At 40.2% G+C, this 22244-nt stretch overlaps 1 protein-coding gene across 2 annotated transcripts in view; it reads left to right on the forward strand.

Annotated features, from left to right (window-relative positions):
• Nucleotides 1-22244, forward strand: part of LOC133651598 (RCC1 and BTB domain-containing protein 2-like) — a 309454-nt gene that overhangs the window by 155188 nt on the left and 132022 nt on the right. For both annotated transcript variants that reach the window (XM_062049575.1, XM_062049576.1), the window contains exon 3: nt 15648-15690. In XM_062049575.1, the coding sequence (XP_061905559.1) occupies nt 15648-15690 (43 nt within the window). The remainder of the gene's footprint in view (nt 1-15647; nt 15691-22244) is intronic.

A 22244-nucleotide genomic window follows, 5' to 3' on the forward strand; every position in this document is an offset into this window, starting at 1 on the left:
TTCACAGCACCCGAGGGTCTTGTGAGATGACGCTGGCTGCTGCAAAGTCATTATTAAGAAAAAAATGCCCGATAGAAAGGCGAGAAACCCTTTTTATTTCAACAGACTCTTGCGCCGTACCTGCTTTTAAAACTCTAAAGACCAATTGCAGAGTTCCTGTCTTCATAATAAAAGCGCTGCTTCATCCTGCCTGCGCTAACACAATAAGAGTCTCAGAAAGCTAGCGTGCACGAGCTAGCAAGCTAGGGAGTTTGCCGCCAATGTATTTCTTGTAAAGTGTACGAAAAACAAGTATGGAAGCTGGACAAATAATATGCCAAAAACAAAACCACTTTCATGTGGTATTGGACAGAAAGGCGGACAATTTTTCTCCTCCATTTGAAAATGTGGACGTTATCATCACTACTGTCTGATTCCAATCAATGCAAGTCATCAGAATCAGGTAATACACCAACTTATATTCTTCATGAAAGAAAGGAATCTATATGTGTTAAACATGCTTGTATTATCATTAAACACCTTTAACTCGTTAACAAAAATGTATCTTTCATAAATAAATAAATATAAATTATATACAGTATATACGAATGAGGTACATCCCTTTGACTTGGTCAATTGAAAAGTAGCTTGCCTGCAGAAAAAGTGTGGGCACCCCTGGTTTATAGTAAAATACTTCACACTAAAAAATGTTGGATTAAAAAATAACCCAATTTTAACCCAACTGCTGGTTCAGAAAAGGACAAAGACCTTATTTGAGTTATTTAACTCAACATTTTGGGTACATTTTTTCAACCCAACTTTTGTGTTGAATTATTTAACCAAAAAGTTGAGTTATGATATCTTAATGTTGGGTTATTCCCAACCAAACTATTGGGTTAAATTATTTGGTTATTCCAAACCCAACCATTGGGTCCAAAACTATTTTCATTCCATTAAAATATACTCAAAAGCAAGATATGAGTGACTTTTTATTTATTTATTTTTTTTACAATAATTGCCGTGTGTGGTCATAGTTGTCATGGCGGGGTCGCATTTTACTGCATGGATTGTTCTCCCAGGATACAGACAAGACTCCAGAGGCAAGGTGCAGGTAAGGACATGATTTATTGTCCATAAATCATGCAGGATACAAATAAAAGAGCACCAGCGTGCTGATAGCACGGAGCTAACGGAATAGCGAACAAGAAAAGCTTAGCATGTAAACAGGCAAACAAAAATGCGAAGCTTAGCTCAGGGATCAAATAGTCATACCAAAGACTATAAAAATGGGACCCATTACCTCCCTGCTTAGCACTCAGCATCAAGGGCTGGAATTGTGGATTATATCACCAAAATGATTCCCGGCCGCGGCCACCGCTGCTGCTCACTGCTCCCCTCACCTCCCAGGGGGTGAACAAGGGGATGGGTCAAATGCAGAAGACACATTTCACCACACCTAGTTTGTGTGTGACAATCATTGGTACTTTAACTATTAGATTATCTGCTTAGTGCCCAGAAGCAGGTGAGCATCCCGAACACTAATCAGAGGCAGGTGAAAACAATCTGCAGTCATGGCAACTAAAACACAAACCCAGGTGTGCTCAAAACAGGATTGAGGGAGTCAAAAACTAAACAAACATGATCCGGACAGCGGATCACGACAATAGTAGTTTTATACAGCTTGCTGAAATATTTTCATGTACATACGATGTGTGATTGTAAATAATGTTAATGAGATTAATCTTTAATACAATTCCCTTCAAGAAAAATTACCTTTTTAAGAAAAAGAAAAAAAGCCTTTTACTCAAAAATGCGTCACTCATTGAAAAACAACGGTTCATAGTTTTGAAAACACAGAAATTGAGTTAAAATAATACCCTTATAACCCAAAAAATTGATTGCTCTACATAAAAAAAACTCCAACATTTAACCCAACACTCGCAACTCATAAATTGGGTTATGAAAATAACCCAGCATTTTGTAGTGTGTTGTCTTCATCTTGAATATTTATCTCTACTTCTTTCACACTTTGCACCTTGAACTGGCTGTAATATTTTGGGAGCTGGAGGTCGTTGATTCGTCTCCCTCCGCATGTAGGCCATCAGGGTCACCGTGGCCCCCGGGAAGCATCACGCTTTGAAAATGAGAAGCCCCGCTCGGCTTCCCCGGGAGCACCCCTTGTCCGCGCCCGCCCCAATGATTAATGCCACCCCCGTCCAGCCACAAACCTTTCTGCCTCAGATAATGCCAGGCAGCTAGCGTGGCTGACACTTTTAATGTATAATTAAGTAGAAAAAGTCAGCCCCGGCTATGCAAATTTTTAAAAATGATAAATGACGCTTTACAGCGGCAGGGATTGATTTGGTGTAAATGAAACTAATTAAGGAAATGTCAAACATAATTAATAAAACAGGTTTAAACTGCAAAACATTGTCAATTGAATGAATGAGGAGGCACGGGCTCCCATTGTTCAGGCTTTATTTAGGTCCTGTGTTTAGCTTGTTCCTTGCTCCAGAATGCTCCCTCCCCGCCTCGCGCCCTCCGCCACCAATTCCCTGAGAGCGGGAAAATAAATTTGCTTGTCTCTCCGCTGACTGTAGAAATTAATTGCTGAAATCTTGTCCCATCCAAGTGTTACATTCACACACAGGACATTAACATAACTAATTTGAAAGAGCTCAAATGACTGCATAATAGCGCTCCGTCACCATGCATGACAGTCGCTGGTCATACCAAATTAGCTTGGTTTTATAATTGAAAATCCCCCCAGCCCCCAGCCCCCACACCCAATCTCATTTTTACACCATTTCCCTACTTTTTCTTTATTCCCCCATATTCCTTGCACCTCTCGCCTCTTTTGCATTGTGTTTTCCTGATAAGAACACAGCTTTCATAATTTACAAAGTCAGAGTGCTTGACCTATAATTAGAGGGAAGGGAGGGGGGGAGAGTCTGATCCTTAGTCCTGGTAATGATGCTGGAGACCTTGTGCCCCCCAGGGAGGCAGAAGAATAATGGGACAGGCTATTTTTATGGGGGCGAGGGGGCAAAGCGATGCGCCACCAGCCGCCGGGATGCTAGTGCCCGGGCAGCGGGGGCAAAGGAGGGTGAACGCTCAACCTGTCATGCCGCCCTGCCCATCCGTTTTCTATGTCAGCCTGATGCACTGCTGGGCGCCCTCTGTGCCCCCGTGCCAGCCGCTGCCCTTGCCACAGAGGGAGGGGACTGAGCGGCTGGGTGAGGGTGGGAGAGTGGGCGAGGGCGAGCGAAACATCTGCCGCCAAAAAACAGCAACCACAAAGATACAAGGTTGAATGATGCAACGACGGATTTGGAAGAAAAGCTTTGATTTATATTATGTTGATTTGATTAATCATGTATTTAGTGTTGGAAGTTAAAATAAACAAATATCATTTCCGCACCGCCGTTGCAATAGAGCGCACATGAGAGCGTGGTGAGTGGGTGTTGTGTAGTTTTTTTTTTGTTTTGCTTTTTAATTAATGAACACATGTTAAAATGCAATTACAATGTTGTTAAAAAATAATGAAGGTTATGGGAAGCAGGAAAAATATTGTCCACGTCCTTTTTTTTTTTCTTAAACATGTCCTGTCCAGCCACTCAGGCGAATCATATTGTTGATGTAGATTGTACAGATTTAGTGTGGGATACTTCTCTTGTTGCCTTCTTTGTATCTGACTTTATTAAATGGATTTATATTAGTATTTGGTGCAGCCGGGCCGGAGCAGGAGGGGGTGGAAAAAAGACAAAGATGGAAGAAAGAGGGGGAAATTGCGGGGATAGAAGGGGGATAAGACAGAGAGACAACAACAACAGAACAACATCAGCAAATAGGATATGTACAAATATCATACGAAAAATGATAGCAAAGAAGCAGTTAGTGAAGTATAGATAATAATAACACAGAAATGACAATGAACATTATTACACTACAAATGAAGCAATAAAAATACCAAGAGAAATAACATTATTGATCATTAATAATAATAATAATTACCCTTTATTATTAACAACACAATTGTTTCAAATGCAACAATACATACAGTACAGGCCAAAAGTTTGGACACACCTTCCCCTTTAATGCGTTTTCTTTATTTTCATGACTATTTCAAGAAATGCTTTTCACTTCACAGGTGGGCTTGAAGCTCATCGAGAGAATGCCAAGAGTGTGCAAAGCAGTAATCAGAGCAAAGGGTGGCTATTTTGAAGAAACTAGAATATAAAACATGTTTTCAGTTATTTCACCTTTTTTTGTTAAGTACATAACTCCACATGTGTTCGTTCATAGTTTTGATGCCTTCAGTGACAATCTACAATGTAAATAGTCATGAAAAAAAAGAAAACACGTTGAATGAGAAGGTGTCTCCAAACGTTTGACCTGTACTGTATTATGTAATGAAAACTTGAATTCAAAAGAAAGCAAATACATGAAGGGGAAGTAAAATAAGCGGACTATAGTAACCTTATAGATTGTTATAGTAAAAGTAGGTTGAAGTGAAGTGAATTATATTTATATAGCACTTTTTCTCTAGTGACTCAAAGCACTTTACATCGTGAAACCCAATATCTAAGTTACATTTAAACCAGTGTGGGTGGCACTGGGAGCAGGTGGGTAAAATGTCTTGCCCAAGGACACAACGGCAGTGACCAGGATGGCGGAAGCGGGGATCGAACCTGGAACCCTCAAGTTGCTGGCACGGCCACTCTACCAACCGAGCTATACGTTTCCTCTAGGGGGACAAGTTAATATATGTGTGATAAAACGTGATTGTATGCATGAGTGTATGTATGTGAATGTGCTTGTGTATTTACAGTGTACATACAGTATATGTTTGTTTATACAGTGAATATAATATTGTTTATTTCTACAATTTTCCCCAAAATTTGCATTGAGGCTATAAAGTGTGTTTTATCCGATTACTAGATTAATCGAACAAACTACTGCCCTAATGTGAACTAAACTGCAGCCCTCGATGCCACTGAAAATGTGCGGGATTACAAATACAAAAACACATATAAAATCATATTTCATGACATTCTAACATAATTTATTTTGTATCTGTGTAACATTTTTAAAAACTTAAAAAATAACATTCTTTCAAATCTTTTCTTTTTTCTTTAAGCTGCTAAAAGTGCACTTTTAGTGTTGTTGAAAACAAATTATAGAGGTTATGGCAAACAAAAATAAAATTTATAAAGTGTGTTTTTATCCGATTTCTCAATTTATCGGACAAACTAATAGACAGATTACTCTCTTACTAAAATAATCGATAACTGCAACCCTACAATATTTGCATCATTACCAAAACAAAATCCAAATCCTATTTTATGACATGAGTTTTCTTAGTATTTGTTTTGCATATTTGTAGCATATATTAATATATTGTAAATCTGGTTTATTTCCCCTAAAATATGTCAAGGTCTAGCAGTATAATTTCTTTAGCATGGAATATTTTTATTTCCAAAGGACAAAAGTGTTGACAAATGTGTACCTTGTATTTTCCATTGGATATGCATTGTGGCTATATAGTGTGTGTTTATTTAATTTATTGATGAATTGAACTAGCTAATTGATATTTTACTCCTACTGAAGGAATGGATAGCTGCAGCTTTAGATGCCACTGATTATTTTAAGATACAAATACAAAAACACAGATCAAATCACATTTTGAGTCGTGAACATTTTTAAGTTAAGTTTTCGTAACTTATTTTGCAACTCTGTACATTTTTTAAAAACTTTTTCATTGTCCCAAGTCTGGTATATTAATGATGTGCCGGAGTCGCCGTACTTGGAACTCTGCATCAGACTTACGGCTTCCATCATTTTTGTTTTGGTCCGAACACTTTCTAAGCATTGCTATTCATCTCAATCCCACTTCACAAGTCTCTCATGTGCCTCGAAAGACTCCCAGGACAAAACAAGAGCACAATAACAACACAAAAACAAAACAAACCAAAACAACAAGAAAACAATACACTGGAAGAATCACAGACTTGATTTCCCATAGGATGTTCATCCTCATCTTTATTTCAAAATTCCAGCAAAGACTCTCGTCAAAGTAAACGTACATGATGGACCCCTGTGTCGTTTTTTTGTATTTTTTATGTGTCGCTGCAGATGTGGCCTCACTCTCTGCCGCTAAGCATGTTTTAAATTGTTGTACTTGTACAAAGGACAGGTGTATATATATATATATATATATATATATATATATATATATATATATATATATATATATATATATATATATATATTAAGTATAATATATATATATATATATATATATATATATATATATATATATATATATATATATATATATATATATATGAGCAATACCCCCAGAGTCGCCCGAGAGGGGGGGAGGATGAGAGACTCAACGGGACGGACACAACGATAACGGCCAGGAATGGATCACGGACAAAGAGACGGCTCACCCAAACAACAATAACTGGAGAGGTATTGGAGGTAAACTGTCATTGCGGAAAGACCTGCAAAAACACAAGAGGGCTTAAAATACATCAAGCCAGGACCACATGTGGAAAAGGGGGGACACAGGTGCAGCGCACAGCGGTAGCACCTGGTGAGACGCAGGAGAGCTCCAGACAGGAAGTGCCCCACAGCACTGGAGATCTCTCAGCACCTATGCCACCTCAAGACCTCAGGCGGGATCCACCCCATACCTCTTCAGAGAGCCAAACCCACACTGCGAGAGAACAAATTAAGTGGCCCAAGATGAGTGACACCAAAGAATGGAACCAACTAGATGAAGACCTCGACAAAGTGCTAGAAGCCGCACTAGCAGGAACAGCTGAACAGAAAGTCAATACACAACAATAACGTACAATCTGGCAAGGGAGCGTTTTGGGGTGGAGGACAAGAAGGTTAACACCAAAATGGCGCATCAGCCAAGCAAAAGAGAAAGAGAAATCCATCGCCTAAGGAAGGAAAAGGAAGGCATCAAGGATCTGACAAGGCAACTCCGGGAACATCTTTGTAGACTCCGTAGAGCAGAAAGCATTCGGAAGAGGAGGAAGGAGAGGGAGAACAGAAGAGCACAGTTCACCAAAGACCCTTTCAGATTCACCAGGAAACTACTGGGTGAAGCAAAATCCGGAATGCTGACCAGCTCGAGGGAAGATGTGGAGGCGTTCTTAAGGGAAACCCACCATGACACCTGCAAAAACCAGGCCCTGGGTGCCAACCATAAAATCGACAGCTTGGAAAAACCAAGAAAGGAGCTCAACATCAGTGAACCATCCTGGAAGGAAATCCAAGAGGTGGTGAAAAAGGCCAGAACAGGATCTGCCCCCGGCCCCAGTGGTATACCCTATAAGGTGTATAAGAAATGCCCGTTGCTCCTTCGGAGGCTGTGGATGCTGTTCCTGAGGATCTGGAAAAAGGGCACCATTCCATCATGCTGGAAGAGGGCAGAAGGCTGTTTTGTGCCAAAGGAAGAGAACTCCTCAACCATAAATCAATTACGTACAGTATCACTTCTAAACGTAGAAGGCAAAATCTTCTTTTCTGTACTGGCAAAAAGGATGACCTTATACATGACGGAGAACAGATATGTTGACACCTCTATCCAGAAAGGTGGAATTCCAGGCTTCTCTGGATGCCTGGAACACACCGGAGTTCTCAGTCAGATGATCCGGGAGGCCAAAGCAAGCAAAGGCAACCTGACTGTTGTCTGGCTCGATCTAGCTAACGCCTACGGAGCAATCCCTCACACCCTCATTCACACTGCACTAAACCATTACCACATCCCTCTGCACATCAAGGGAATGATAACCAGCTACTTTGGAGGCATCCAGATACGGTTCAAAACAGCCAATTTCACAACTCAGTGGCAAAACCTGGAAAAGGGAATCGTAACTGGATGCACAATCTCCCCCATCCTCTCCATCATGGGTATGAACCTCCTCATAACAGCTGCTGGGAAAGAAGCCAGAGGACCAGCAATGGAATCAGGCATTCGACAACCCCCAATAAGAGGTTACATGGACGATCTCACCGTGACGACCACAACCCATGTGGAGGCGAGATGGGTGCTAACAGTTCTGGACCACATGGCAACATGGTCCAGAATGAAGTTTAAGCCCAAAAAATCAAGGAGCATGGTTATCCGGAAAGGTAAACTGACGAACAGGTTCAAGCTGCAAGTGCAAGGAGAAGTGATTCCATCGATTGAGGAGAACCTTATAAAGTGCCTTGGAAAGTGGTTTGACAGCTCACTTACTGACAGGAACAACATCACCAGTACAGAGAAGCAGACAGAGGAGTGGCTGAGGAGGATTGAAAAATCAGGACTCCCTGGTAAATTCAAAATATGGCTCTACCAACATGGACTGTTACCAAGACTCATGTGGCTGTTGACGGTGTATGACATCCCTATGACATGCGTAGAAGGAGTGGAGAGAAAGATCAATAAGTACCTCAGAAAATGGCTGGGAATCCCTCCAAGCTTCACATCAGTAGGCCTCTACATAAGATCAGGACAGCTCCAGCTTCCCTTGTCATCCGTGGTGGAGGAATTCAAGGTAGCGAAGTGCAGAGTCTTAATGACATACAGAGACTCCCAGGACGAACAAGTCAGACAGGCAGGCGTCACTACAAGATCAGGACGCAAGTGGGCAGCTGACACATCTGTTGCACAAGCTGAGAGCATGTTGAGGCTACGTGACATCATAGGAACGCCATGCACAGGAAGACAGGGTCTTGGAACTTCTCATGTCCAACAGTGGAGTAAGGCAGAACCCAGAGAAAGAAGATCTATGATCCAGGAGGAAGTACGAAACCTGGAAGAGGAAGGTCGGAAATCCAGAGCAGTGGAACTAGCGTCCAAGGGAGCCTGGACCAAATGGGACCTCCCCAAGAGAAAGATCACGTGGGCGGATCTATGGAAGCTGGAACCATTCCGCATCTCTTTCTTGCTGAGATCAGTGTATGACACACTCCCGACTCCAACAAACTTGCACAGATGGGGCATGAGAGAGGATCCACTGTGCAAGCTTTGCGGACAGAAGGGTACCATGGCGCACATCCTGTCAGGGTGTAAAACAGCATTCACCCAAGGGAGATACAGATGGCGTCATGACAAGGTGCTCATGACACTGGCTAACACCGTGGAGCAGCAGAGATGCAAGAAACGGCAACCACAAGGGAGAACAACATCAATCCAGTTTGTGAGGGAGGGAGAAAAGCCACCAACCACAGCAACATCAAGGAAGAGCCTATTGCAAATGGCTCGTTCTTGGGACATGAAGGTAGACCTGGGAGGAAGGCTTCAGTTCCCCCAGGTTGTCCAGACAACCCTGAGACCGGATGTGGTGCTGTGGTCTGAAGAGGCAAAGAAGATCATTCTCATAGAACTCACAGTCCCATGGGAAGAAGGGTGCGACCAAGCCTTCGAAAGGAAAAGTGCCAAATACCAGGACCTTTTGAATGACTGCAGGGGAAAAGGATGGCAGGCATGGCTGTTCCCGGTCGAGGTCGGCTGCAGAGGATTCCCTGCCCAGTCGGTATGGAGAATGCTCACAGCCTTGGGAATAACAGGGAAGGAGAGAAAGACAGCAGCTAGCAGGATGGGGGAGGCAGCAGAGAGAGCCTCTTGCTGGTAATGGAGCAGGAGAGACGAGATGAGCTGGAAGCCAGGAGGAGGAGATAGGCAGTGACTTGGCCACCACTGCCGGCCCACCAGCGGTAGGGTGTTATGGTTCAGGGTCGAAACACCCAATGACCGCTGGATACCATCTGATGATATCAAGTCCTCCTGGCCAAGGCTCCATTCACCTAAGGTGAATGAAGAGGAAAGCATCTCCGGATGTAATATAATCATATATATATATATATATATATATATATATATATATATATATATATATATATATATATATATATATATATATATATATATATATATATATATATATATATATATATATATTATATAATTCCCTATTTAGGTCTGTGCTGATAATTTGCTGGCGGATATATTGTCCACCAAATTATTGCTAATAAAATACATTGTCAGCATTGTTATGAGACCAAATTAATGTAATTTAATGGAGTCATAATATATAGTAATAATAATAATAATAACAATAATGCAAAAAACCCTTTCAAACTTTTATATCTCATTAGTATTTTACCCTTTTAATTGGAAGGTCGAGAACTTGTAATTATACTAAATAGGTAAACAAACTCCAAAGACATGCACCTGGGGATAGGTTGATTGGCAACACTAAATTGGCCCTAGTGTGTGAATGTGAGTGTGAATGTTGTCTGTCTATCTGTGTTGGCCCTGTGATGAGGTGGTGACTTGTCCAGGGTGTACACCGCCTTCCGCCCGAATGCAGCTGATATAGGCTCCAGCACCCCCCGCGACCCCGAATGGGACAAGCAGTGGAACATGGATGGATGGATGAAAGTGAACAAATATAGAACAAAAATGGAATCTCAATCTCTGTCAGGAAAATGTTCAATTAAACAAATGGAAGTGAGGTTTTTTCCCCAGTTAAAAAAAAATAGGTCAGGCGGTTTGTTTTGTTGTTTTTTTGTTGCCCTCACTTTCCGACAATAAATACAATTAATTCCCTTGTCTTGTTTCCATGGTTACCCATTAGTTTCACCTGTTCCACGTTTGCACTCATTGTGCACTCTTGTTTGTCACCATAGCAACCCATTAGTTTTCACCTGTCCTCACGACTCATGCACCTGTCTTTAATCATGTCTTCACTATTTAACCCTGTAGTTGCCAGGCAGTCAGCCTGGCGACATCACACTCCTGACACTCTGTTTCATGTCCATCGTTCATGCTGCTCCTTTTGTCCGCAAGTAAGTTATTGTTTATTAAGGCCATAGTTAGCAAGTTTTGTTTTCTGTCCATAGTTTACGCCAAAGTGGTAGTTTTGTTTTTCATAGCCAAGTTTTCTACCTCCGTTGTGAGCGCCTTTTGTTTATTGTTCCTTTTGAGTGTTAAAATTAAATATGTCTTCAACTTCACGCCATGTCCGCTCCAACTTTTATTGCATCTCGGAAAAACAAACCCGCCATAGTCCCCATCATGACAATACTACATGCAATGGCATAACTTTTAAACGTTCTTATTATCTAATCATGCAACAAATATTAAAATATTAATTCCAAACATGTTTATGTTAATATAGAAATACCTACTTAAATATCTGCTTGACTTATGATTTCAAAGCAAGTTATCCATTAAATTGTACACCATAAAAATGACAATTGTTTTTACGGTGAAAAAGTGGTAGCTCAGTCACCAGAATTATACCCTAAAACAGTGTTATACTAGGTATACAGTTTTTTTTCCGTTTACAGTAATATGCTGTAAATTTAAACTGAGCCGTCAATTTTTCACAAAAAATAGATTTAAATAAAAAAATATTGATAATCAAGTGCATAGGCAATTGTGTAATGATATCATGAGGCAAACCCCTTTGCTGTATATTTTCATATATTATTTAAATATTGTCACTAGGGGGGTAAAAAAAAAGATATTTGAATTAATTGTGATTCTTATTTGTAACGATTCTTAATTGATTCAAAAAAATAAAAAATGTTTTTCTTAAACGTTATATGTTCTGTCCATCCACTCAGCAAATCATGTTGTTGATGTAGATAATTTATATCTGCTGTACAGATTTACTTTAGAAAAGAGAAGTGTTGGATACTACTCTTGTTGCCTTATTTGTATTTGACTTCATTAAATGTTTGGGTAGCATTTTATTAAACTAAACCAGTTTTCTTTTAAGTAATATAAACATTTATCAGCGCTTTTTTATGGAGGAATGTAGTTAATCGTAGAACTGGCACCCGATGTTATTAAAATGTATTGATTTTGAGTCGAATGAAATCCTACCCCCCAAGAATCGAATTAAATCAAATTGTGTGGTGCCCAAAGATTCAAAGCCCTAATTGTTACAAACGGCCCTTGAGGGCAGCCGTAACTGCAATGTGGCCCTCAATGTAAACAAGTTGGACACCATTGCTATAAAGATTATTCGATGACTCGAACAAACTTATCGATACATTACTCCATTACTAAAACACTCCAAGGCTGCAGCACTATTTGGCATGCATGTGATATTTACAACTTAGTGTCTACAAATGATAACACACACCACTGCCTAAAGTCAGTACATCTTTAAAAGCTTTTGCCGTGTTTTACCTTCTCTGCGGTACAACTCTTTCATGCAACCTCTAAAATGCCAAGGGGTCAGGAGTCAAACATATGCAGCATGGATTACAATTTATTACCCCGCATTTGCCTGATAATTTTTCTCCTTTGACAAGCTAAGGTAAATCACACAGCCTACTCTATAATGTATGAGAACTCTGCAGGCTTGATGAGTATGCTCTGTTGCCATTGGCTGTTTCCCGGGAGGCTTTTGGGTTCCCAGAAGACCAATAAGGCTCGTCGGTGCGCCAACATGGCCGGTATTACTGCCGGAACAGGTAGTGGTCCAAGTATTTATAGCAACCATATGCAAATTGATCAATGCCACGTTGGACTGTTAGAGCAGAGAGGTGACAGTTAAACACACGGACGTGGAAGTAGGAACATATTTCCCCCCTCTCCTTGAGACAAGCCTAATCAGTTAGAAAGGTCTCCCCTCATTTCATTTGAATATATTCATCCTGGATTCTTAAGTGTCCCTCTCTCCTCCCGTGCATAGTATTCCTTCATGCTGACGGCTCATTATTTTCTAGGCTCTGAGGGCTGGCCTCGCTCTCCGGACTCTCGTGTTGAGGTTGTATTAATCAAACTTCACACAACAGGGGACGGTTCAGCTACTGACGCGACACACCAATATTGTTTGAGGCCGAGCCCTCTGTGGTTGCTCTCAAACGTCGCTTGTTTGCTGTTAAGAAAATCGATGACAATGTGTTACTATAAAGTCGAAAATATCCTGCAGAAAAAGGCTGGACCTACAGTTGCTGTCGTACTGTGTCATAGGGTCACCACATCACCATTAAAGGCCTACTGAAACCCACTACTACCCACCACGCAGTCTGATAGTTTATATATCAATGATGAAATCTTAACATTGCAACACATGCCAATACGGCCGGGTTAACTTATAAAGTGCAATTTTAAATTTCCCGGGAAATATCCGGCTGAAAACGTTTATGTATGATGACGTTTGCGCGTGACGTCACGGGTTGAAGCAGACATTTTGGAATAGCACGGTGGTCAGCTTAAGTCGTCTGATTTCACCACATAATTCCACAGTATTCTGGACATCTGTGTTGATGAATCTTTTGCAATTTGTTTAATGGACAATGAAGACAGCAAAGAAGAAAGCTGTAGGTGGGATCGGTGTATTAGCGGCTGGCTACAGCAACACAACCAGGAGGACTTTGAGTTGGATAGCAGACGCGCTATCCGACGCTAGCCGCCGACCGCACCGATGATCGAGTGAAGTCCTTCGTCGCGCCGTCAATCGCTGGAACACAGGTGAGCACGGGTGGTGATGAGCAGATGAGGGCTGGCGTAGGTGGAGAGCTAATGTTTTTAGCATAGCTCTGTCGAGGTCCCGTAGCTAAGTTAGCTTCAATGGCGTCGTTAGCAACAGCATTGCTAGGCTTCGCCAGGCTGGACAGCATTAACCGTGTGGTTACAGGTCCAGGGTTTGATTCGGTGTCTCCTGATAGTAGAAGTAATAATAGTATTGTTGATCTTCTGTCTATCCTTCCAGTCAGGGGCATGTTTCTTCTGTTTCTATTCGCAGTTAAGCACGATGCCATCACGTTAGCTCCATAGCTAAAGTGTTTCGCCGATGTATTGTCGTGGAGATAAAAGTCACTGTGAATGTCCATTTCGCGTTCTCGACTCTCATTTTCAAGAGGATATAGTATCCGAGGTGGTTTAAAATACAAATCCGTGATCCACAATAGAAAAAGGAGAAAGTGTGGAATCCAATGAGCCCTTGTACCTAAGTTACGGTCAGAGTGAAAAAAGATACACCCTGGCGTCCTGCACTGCACTCTAATCCTTCACTGTCACTTTCCTCATCCACAAATCTTTCATCCTCGCTCAAATTAATGGGGTAATCATCGTTTTCTCGGTCCGAAACGCTCTTGCTGCTGGTGTAAACAATGTGCAGATGTGAGGAGCTCTTCAACCTGTGACGTCACGCTACTTCCGGTACAGGCAAGGCTTTTTTCATCAGCGACCAAAAGTTGCAAACTTTATCGTCGTTGTTCTCTACTAAATCCTTTTAGCAAAAATATGGCAATATCGCGAAATGATCAAGTATGACACATAGAATGGATCTGCTATCCCCGTTTGAATAAGAAAATCTCATTTCAGTAGGCCTTTAATTCAATTACAAAAACGCTTCGATTTATATTATGTAGCTTTGATTAAGTGTCTGAGGGTAATTATTACAAATTAATAAAAATCGTTTACCCTACGGCACAGGTGTCAAACTCAATGCCCGGGGGCCAGATCTGGCCTGCAAACACCTGGAAATGATATGTGTCAGTAAAGTACTTAATATTTTCTCACTGATTTTTTTCATTTTGACAGAAAAAATATATGTACTGCTTGAAGTTGCATACTTTTTCAACTTTAATAGTATCCAATATCGCAACAAATATTACAGTGTATCATCATACTTTCCAAACATGTTTTTGTCTAAATAAAAATACTTAACTTTACAGCAAACCACCCATCAAATTAATAACAATTACAATACATTTTACGTAGTTCTTTATAGCATATTACTGTAAATTGAAAAAAAAAAAAAACTACTACTGTTTTTGGCGTTAAAATTGTGTTGACTGAGCTGCCAGTTTTTGACTGTAAAATCTACGGTTGTTGTTTTTAATGGTGTATTACTGTAAATGGGACGGCGGTACATTTGTTTTTACGGTAGAAAAACTGGCAGCGAAGTTGCCAGAATAAAACAAGTACTTGTACTGTTTTTCCATTAACAATATAATGTTGTAAAAACCAATGTCGATTTAACAAAAACATTTTGGCAACTAATCAGCAAGCATTTTTCATAAAAAACAAAACAGTGGCACTATTTTTATATTTACCGTAAAATGTTGTATAAACAAAACAAAAAAACACTATATTTTACTGTAGAATGTTGTAAATGTAAAAGTTTTTACTGTAAAATCGACAGTCTTCTTAAAACAAGAGACAAATTCATACATTATTCACTGTTACAAGTGGCCCTCTGATGGCAGCCATAACTGTGATGTGGCCCTCAATGAAAACAAGTTAGACAGCCGTGCCCTACGGAATGCCCGGAACTTTAAATATGCAAACACAATTCCCGCATGGCAATAGAGCACACATGAGAGCGGTGGTCTGCTAATGTCGTGATCTGTGTGGATGTTTATTATTTTTATTTAAATTGTTATTCATTCGCACATGTTAAAATAGCAATTTCAATGTTGATGATGTGCAAAAATGAAGGAAATGACAAGCAAACATTTTTTTCCCTAAATAGAGCTTTCAGGCTATCAAGATTACTCAATTCATCGACCAAACTAATTGCAAAAACAATCACTGGCTAGAGCTCTACTTTGTACCTGATTTTGAGACTAATGAATTATTTTTCTTTTATTCAGTCCAATAATAATAATAATAATGTATTTTTTGTCCACAGTGGCTAACAAGATCTTTGCGTGGGGAAATGGCACCAGCGGACAGTAAGTACATTTCTTTACTGATAATATGGACAACAATCAATGCTTATTTGCCACATTCTACACAACATAGCATGCGACACAACACATTCCTCGAGCTACTATTTGGAAGTATATGAGCTAACGCTCGGGTGTCCAAATAATTTTGTTTATGAAACACACTAAAATCAGAATAATGTACTCTCAATATACAATAGCTGAATATATGTAAATAAACAGTAACAGTGTGATATATTCTAATGTAAAACATGTTTTACCTGTTTTTTTTAATGCATCCTTAATGTTGTACATGTATATGTTTTGATTTGAGCTGTAGTGAACTACAGTATACATTTTTTAGAATATGTTGTACGCGAAAGAGTTGTCTTTTTATTTAGAATGAGGTAAATTCTAGAACACAAAAATTCGACCATGTCAAGTTCAAACTATGGACATAATATTTAGCAACTATTTAATTACTTGTCTTGTCCTGACAAAGTACATTGTTCATTTAAACAGGACTGATGTATAGTAAAACTTGTATCATTATGCATGTGCAAACCTGGTGCACTCCTAAAACAGTGGTCCTCAACGACTGAATCGCGTTTCTTACTCGTAACGATTTCTAATTGATTAAAAAAAATGTATTTAAAAAAAAAAAAAAAAAAAGGTTTTTGTCTTTATAAATCTCTCTGATCCAGCCACTGAAGCAAATCATATTGATGATGTAGATCAGGGGTCTCAAACATGCGGCCCGCGGGCCAATTGCGGCACGGGAGACGTTATTTTGCGGCCCCCACCTTAATATGACAGTTTAATGTTAGTGCGGCCCGCGAGTTTTAAATGAATGGCGCTTGACAGCGTTGTGTGCGGAACGAAAGGAATCTACCATTCACGGTGTGGTAAAGGCTCTCACAATATGGCACTGCCTTTAGCGTCTTCTAGAAATTGTCACCGCATCATATTTTTCTCCATACTAACAGCCTGCCGGCCCAGACACATATTGTATGAGGCCTCTGCAGACACACACAAGTTGTTGCAAGACATACTTGAGGAACAGCCATACATGTCACACTGAGGGTGGTCATATTTTATTTTATTTATTTTTAACACTGTTACAAATATGCGCCACACTGTGAACCCACACCAAACAAGAATGACAAACACATTTCGGGAGAACATCCGCACCTAAACACAACATAAACACAACAGAACAAATACCCAGAATCCTTTGCAGCCCTAACTCTTCCGGGCTACAAAAACACCCCCGGTACCCCCAACCCCGCCCACCTCAACCTCCCCACACACACCTCAACCCCCCCCCCCCCCCCCATCTCCCGAATTCGGAGGTCTCAAGGTTGGCAAGTATGCATTGACGTCACTTGCGTGCTGCAAGTAGAGAAACATTTTGCCGCTTTTCCACGACACCCGCACACGCTCTTCCTCCCTCCCTCCCTCCCTGCCTCACTCGCTCGCCCGCCTGCTCGCTCCCGCCCTCGTTGTAAACAGTCCGGGCGGGGAAGACGAGCGGTCAAGTAGCTTCCAAAGCACTCCGCCGAAGGAGCAAGCGACAATACAAAAGTGTGGTGCACTGGACCCCAGCGCTGATACTCCGACAGAGAGTCGCTGGGCGAATCAGACGTGTAACACGTTAGTGGTGATGTTAGCCCGTTCGGGGCTAATTGTGGTACCGTAACTGTAAACTTCACGGCGAGTTAGTGTGTTCTAAGTAATCTACTTTATGAATAATCCTTATAGCTCTTTTCTGTAGTTGATACAGAGAAAGTTGCGGTGCACAATGAATACAATTTGAAACGTCATTATACAACTAGACATGCTGAGGAGAATGCAAAATACCAGGGAGATGAGAGAGTGAACCGGGTTGCAAATTTTAAAACCAGTCTACTGAGGCAACAAGATTTCGTCAAGAAAGCAAGCGAAAAGAGCGATCCAGCAGTCAAAGCTAGCTACATGGTGAGTGAGATGGTTGCAAGGGCGGGAAAGCCATTCAAAGAAGGTGAATTCATTAAAAAGTGCATGTTAGATTTTTTTTAAGAAATCTTTTCTTGCGGCCCAGCCTCACCCAGTTTCTGCATCCAGTGGCCCCCAGGTAAATTGAGTTTGAGACCCCTGATGTAGATGATCTGTATCTGCTGTACAGTTTTACTTTAGAAAATAGAATTAAGGAATTAAGGAATAAATAAAGGAATTACTTCTCTTGTTGCCTTATTTGTATTTGACTTTATTACATGTTTGGGTAGAATATGTTTAAACAAAACCAGTTTTCTTTAAGTAATGCATATTTTTATCAAAGCTGTTATTTATTTTATGGAGGAATGTACTTTGTGAGTTAAAACCCCGGCCGAGTCACACCAAAGACTATAAAAATGGGACCCATTACCTCCCTGCTTGGCACTCAGCATCAAGGGTTGGAGTTGGGGGTTAAATCACCAAAAATGATTCCCGGGCGCGGTCACCGCTGCTGCCCACTGCTCCAAATGCAGAGAATAATTTCGCCTCACCTAGTGTGTGTGTGACAATCATGGGTACTTTAACTTTAACTTAATCATAGAACTCACACCCAATGTTATTAAAACATTTTGATTTTGAATCAAGAATCCTTTTCAATCGAGAATCGATTCTGAATCGAATCGTTACCCCCAGAATCAAATCAAATCGTGTGGTGTCCAAAGATTCACAGCCCGAACGACCTGTGCTACCAGGCAGCACAGAAGCATTGAATAATTCATAAAAGACCACATTTTCTCCGACTTAACTTTTGCCTGTCCCATCCCAGCAGGCACATGACGTTGATACAACGCAGTGGCGTGCAGTCACTAGAGGCAGGGGAGGCGGGGCCTCACCTGCCATCATGGAAAGAAAAAAAATGTAAAAAGAAAAAAAATAAAATTAAATTGTTATATGTATCCAGTGATTATACTAAAGTTATTTTCCATTTAACTTCACCAGTTTTAGATTATTTTTATTTTTATTTTCACATTTGCCGTTCAAATACTGAGAAGAGACGGTGCTGTGATCAGCAGCCAGTTGAGGCACGTCACTGATTTGTGCCTCAACATGGATTGTGCACAATGACTCGGCTAACTGCTGAGCTGCTGTGCAGTGAGACTGTATTGCTATATGAATTATATCAGCTAACTAAACTATGGCATAGTTTAGTTAGCTGAGGTATATAATGTACAGTGTATTTTGTCAACAACTGTATGTGTGTAACGTATTTCTTGTGCTGAGCATTCATAAAACTGCTGCAAAAAACGTACTGTCTGAGGCTCGCAGTAATCCGGCCTCCTGGTGGTAGAGGGCGGTAGTGATCCCAGAGATCATTCCTCGCCGCAGAAGAAAAAAAAAAAAAAAAAAAGTTTGCAAGTCAATTAGTGCAGCGATTATTTATTTCCTCTCGCCTGGACTTTTATTAAAAACATGGAGGATTACATATGTAAAATAAAACAGTTTTCTAAACTGGACTTTCAATCGAAGCAGGAGGTAATAATTAAAGGTAGACCAACGCCGGAGCTACAAGGTTTGCTTTTGACTTCGGGACAGAAGACCCGTTCTTTTCAAACGGCATGGTACACACGCAAAGGCTGTCCAGCAAGAAAGGTAAGACCATAATAATGTTTTTTTTATTAAATGTGCTTTTTTGTGTGCTACAGTTGTGTAAAGAATGCTGGTATGAGCTTTTAAACATAACCCGTCAACTGCTGCCAATCACATGGTGAATAAGATACTATTTAGGGTTCATATGTTTGTAAATCTGACTGTGATGATGCAGTGCCTCACCAGACATTAACCTCACCGCACGCCACTGATACAACGTTGATTATACATATGTGTTTTTTAAAACTGACTTCGAAACAACGTTGCAAAATAATTGTATTTGTAAATTGAGACAATGTTGATGTCTGATGTTGGATCCACGTTGTTGGTTGGAAAATGACCACATTTCAATGGTCAAATCAACATCAGAACCTAACATTAATTAAACGTCTTCAAAAAGCATGTTGTTTCAACGTTGTATTTGTGTTGTAGAATATTGGCTGGGAAATGACCAAATGTCAATGGTCAAATCAACGTCACAACCGGACATTGAATAAACGTAGTCAAAAAGCATGTTGTTTGAACGTTGTATTTGTGTTGTAGAATATTGGTTGAAAAATGACCAAATTCGATGGTAAAATCAAGGTCAGAACCCAACATTGATTAAACGTCGTCAAAAAGCATGTTGTTTCAACGTTGTATTTGTGTTGTTGAATTTTGGCTGGGAAATGACCAAATTTTAATGGTCAAATCAACGTCAGAACCTCACATTGATTAAACGTCGTCAAAAAGCATGTTGTATCAAAGTTGTATTTGTGTTGTAAAATACTGGCTGGGAAATGACCAAATTTTAATGGTCAAATCAACGTCAGAGCCTCACATTGATTAAACGTTGTCAAAAAGCATGTTGTTTCAATGTTGTATTTGTGTTGTAGAATATTGGTTGAAAAATGACCAAAATTCAATGGTCAAATCAACGTCAGAACCTCACATTGATTAAACGTTGTCAAAAAGCATGTTGCATCCACGTTGTATTTGTGTTGTAGAATATTGGCTGGGAAATGACCACATTTTAATGGTCAAATCAACATCAGAACCCAACATTGATTAAACATCGTCAAAAAGCATGTTGTTTCAACGTTATATTTGTGTTGTAGAATATTGGTCGGGAAATGACCAAAATTCAATGGTCAGACCAACGTCAGAAGCCAACATTGATTTAACGTTGTTAAAAGCATGCTGTCTCAACATTATTTTTGAGTTGCTGAATGCAAAGACCGAATTCAACAAGTTCTCAACGTTGCTTTAATGTCTTGTGCCTGCCGGGATTAGACACACAGATAAGCTTGTTTAAAGATGTATAGTAAAACTACTGATAAGAAGTCGCCATTTGTTGTATTTGTTACACTGGACAATGCACATTAAAGAACATATAAAATGTGAAAGTGCCAAATTGTAGCGAAAGGCTAATTTCCTTCTGCAGTGCTCGGGTGGTTGATGTTGTATATAAAAAGGTCCATAAAAAGTTCAGTTAGACAGCACCAACATCAGACATAAACAGTCCCATACAATACACAGACTCAGATATATTAATAAAAAGCAAATGAAATACAGACCCATACAAAACAGTAGGTTGCTGCATGACCTCAGCTCAGGACAGATCAAGAATAAAGTCACCATTTTATGTAAAAGTGCTAATTTTGTGCAAATTTTAACCCAAGTATTAGTACTACTGTTATTATAAGCGCTAACACATTGTCACAGAGAGCGAACTAGCTTGTTGCTCGAGTTGGTGAGCTGCTTTCTCGCCTCGGCGCTCGTGAAAGTTCATTCTAGATCATAAAAAATGCCTCTCATCTTGATAGTGGAAGGATGAGGACATAATCCAACAAGTTGGTCAACTTTGACATCTAATTTAGACCCGTGAATGGCGAGAACGACACGAAAAGGCGTTTGTTCCCCCCCCCCTCTTTTTTTTTCTTTGCGAGGGCTGAAATATATCAACAACCCATCAGTCGGTATCCCAGTGACAGCAGACATTGTACAGTAAGTGATGTTTTACTATGTTTGTCGTCTCTCATGAAGTCTGCAGTGAGTAATAATCAGCGATGTTAATGAAGAAAAAAAGCCAACTTTGTAATGAGTTTTTTATAAATTAATGCACCGCCGTATGCTTAAAATGATCAAAATTCATACAAATGACGTGGTATTATGAATTAATATTTACTTTCAATGTGTTTGGATGTTTTTTTAAGCTCTTTATAGGCAACGTTATACTTAGTATATTTAGCACACGCTTTATGGTTGAGGAATTCACATTAGTCGCATAATTTTGGTCTTGACCTCTATATCCAACATTATATATTATTCTAACTTATCTTTTTTGTAACACGGTTAATGAATGAAGTGTACTTTTGTAGTTATTTCCCCATATTTCTACACAATAACTCAGATATGGTAACACTAGCGAGTAGTAGAGAATATAAAGTGTCGGCGCCCCCGTCGTCTTCACGTCGCGACATTGCTGGTTTTACGAGCAGAGGAGCATGTTCAGCAGTGCACAATCACAGAGTACTTACAAGCAGACACAGTGTGTAGACAGAAAAGGGAGAACGGACGCATTTTGGCTTAAAAACTAACGATTAAGGTAAAGTTATAACACTGAAACGGAAGAGGTGCTTTTAGACATGGCTAGCTAGCTAGCGTCTTAAGTTCAGCCGCAGTCGGCAGTGTTTTAGCTACTTCTAAATCATTAATCCTCGCCTCCATGGCGACAAATAAAGTACGTTTCTTACAAGTATCATTCCTGCAGGACGAGGAATAGCTAAACATGCTTCACTACACACCGTAGCTCACCGGCGTCAAAATGTAAACAAACGTCATTAGTGGATCTACACCTGACATCCACTGTAATGATACCAAGTACAGGAGCGATACTACTATGATTATGTCGATATTTTTTGGCATCACAACATCTTCTTTCATTTTTTTAAAATGTATATTATGTTTATAAACTCAGG

The sequence above is a fragment of the Entelurus aequoreus genome, linkage group LG06 (assembly GCF_033978785.1).
Source record: "Entelurus aequoreus isolate RoL-2023_Sb linkage group LG06, RoL_Eaeq_v1.1, whole genome shotgun sequence".
NCBI lineage: Eukaryota > Metazoa > Chordata > Actinopteri > Syngnathiformes > Syngnathidae > Entelurus > Entelurus aequoreus.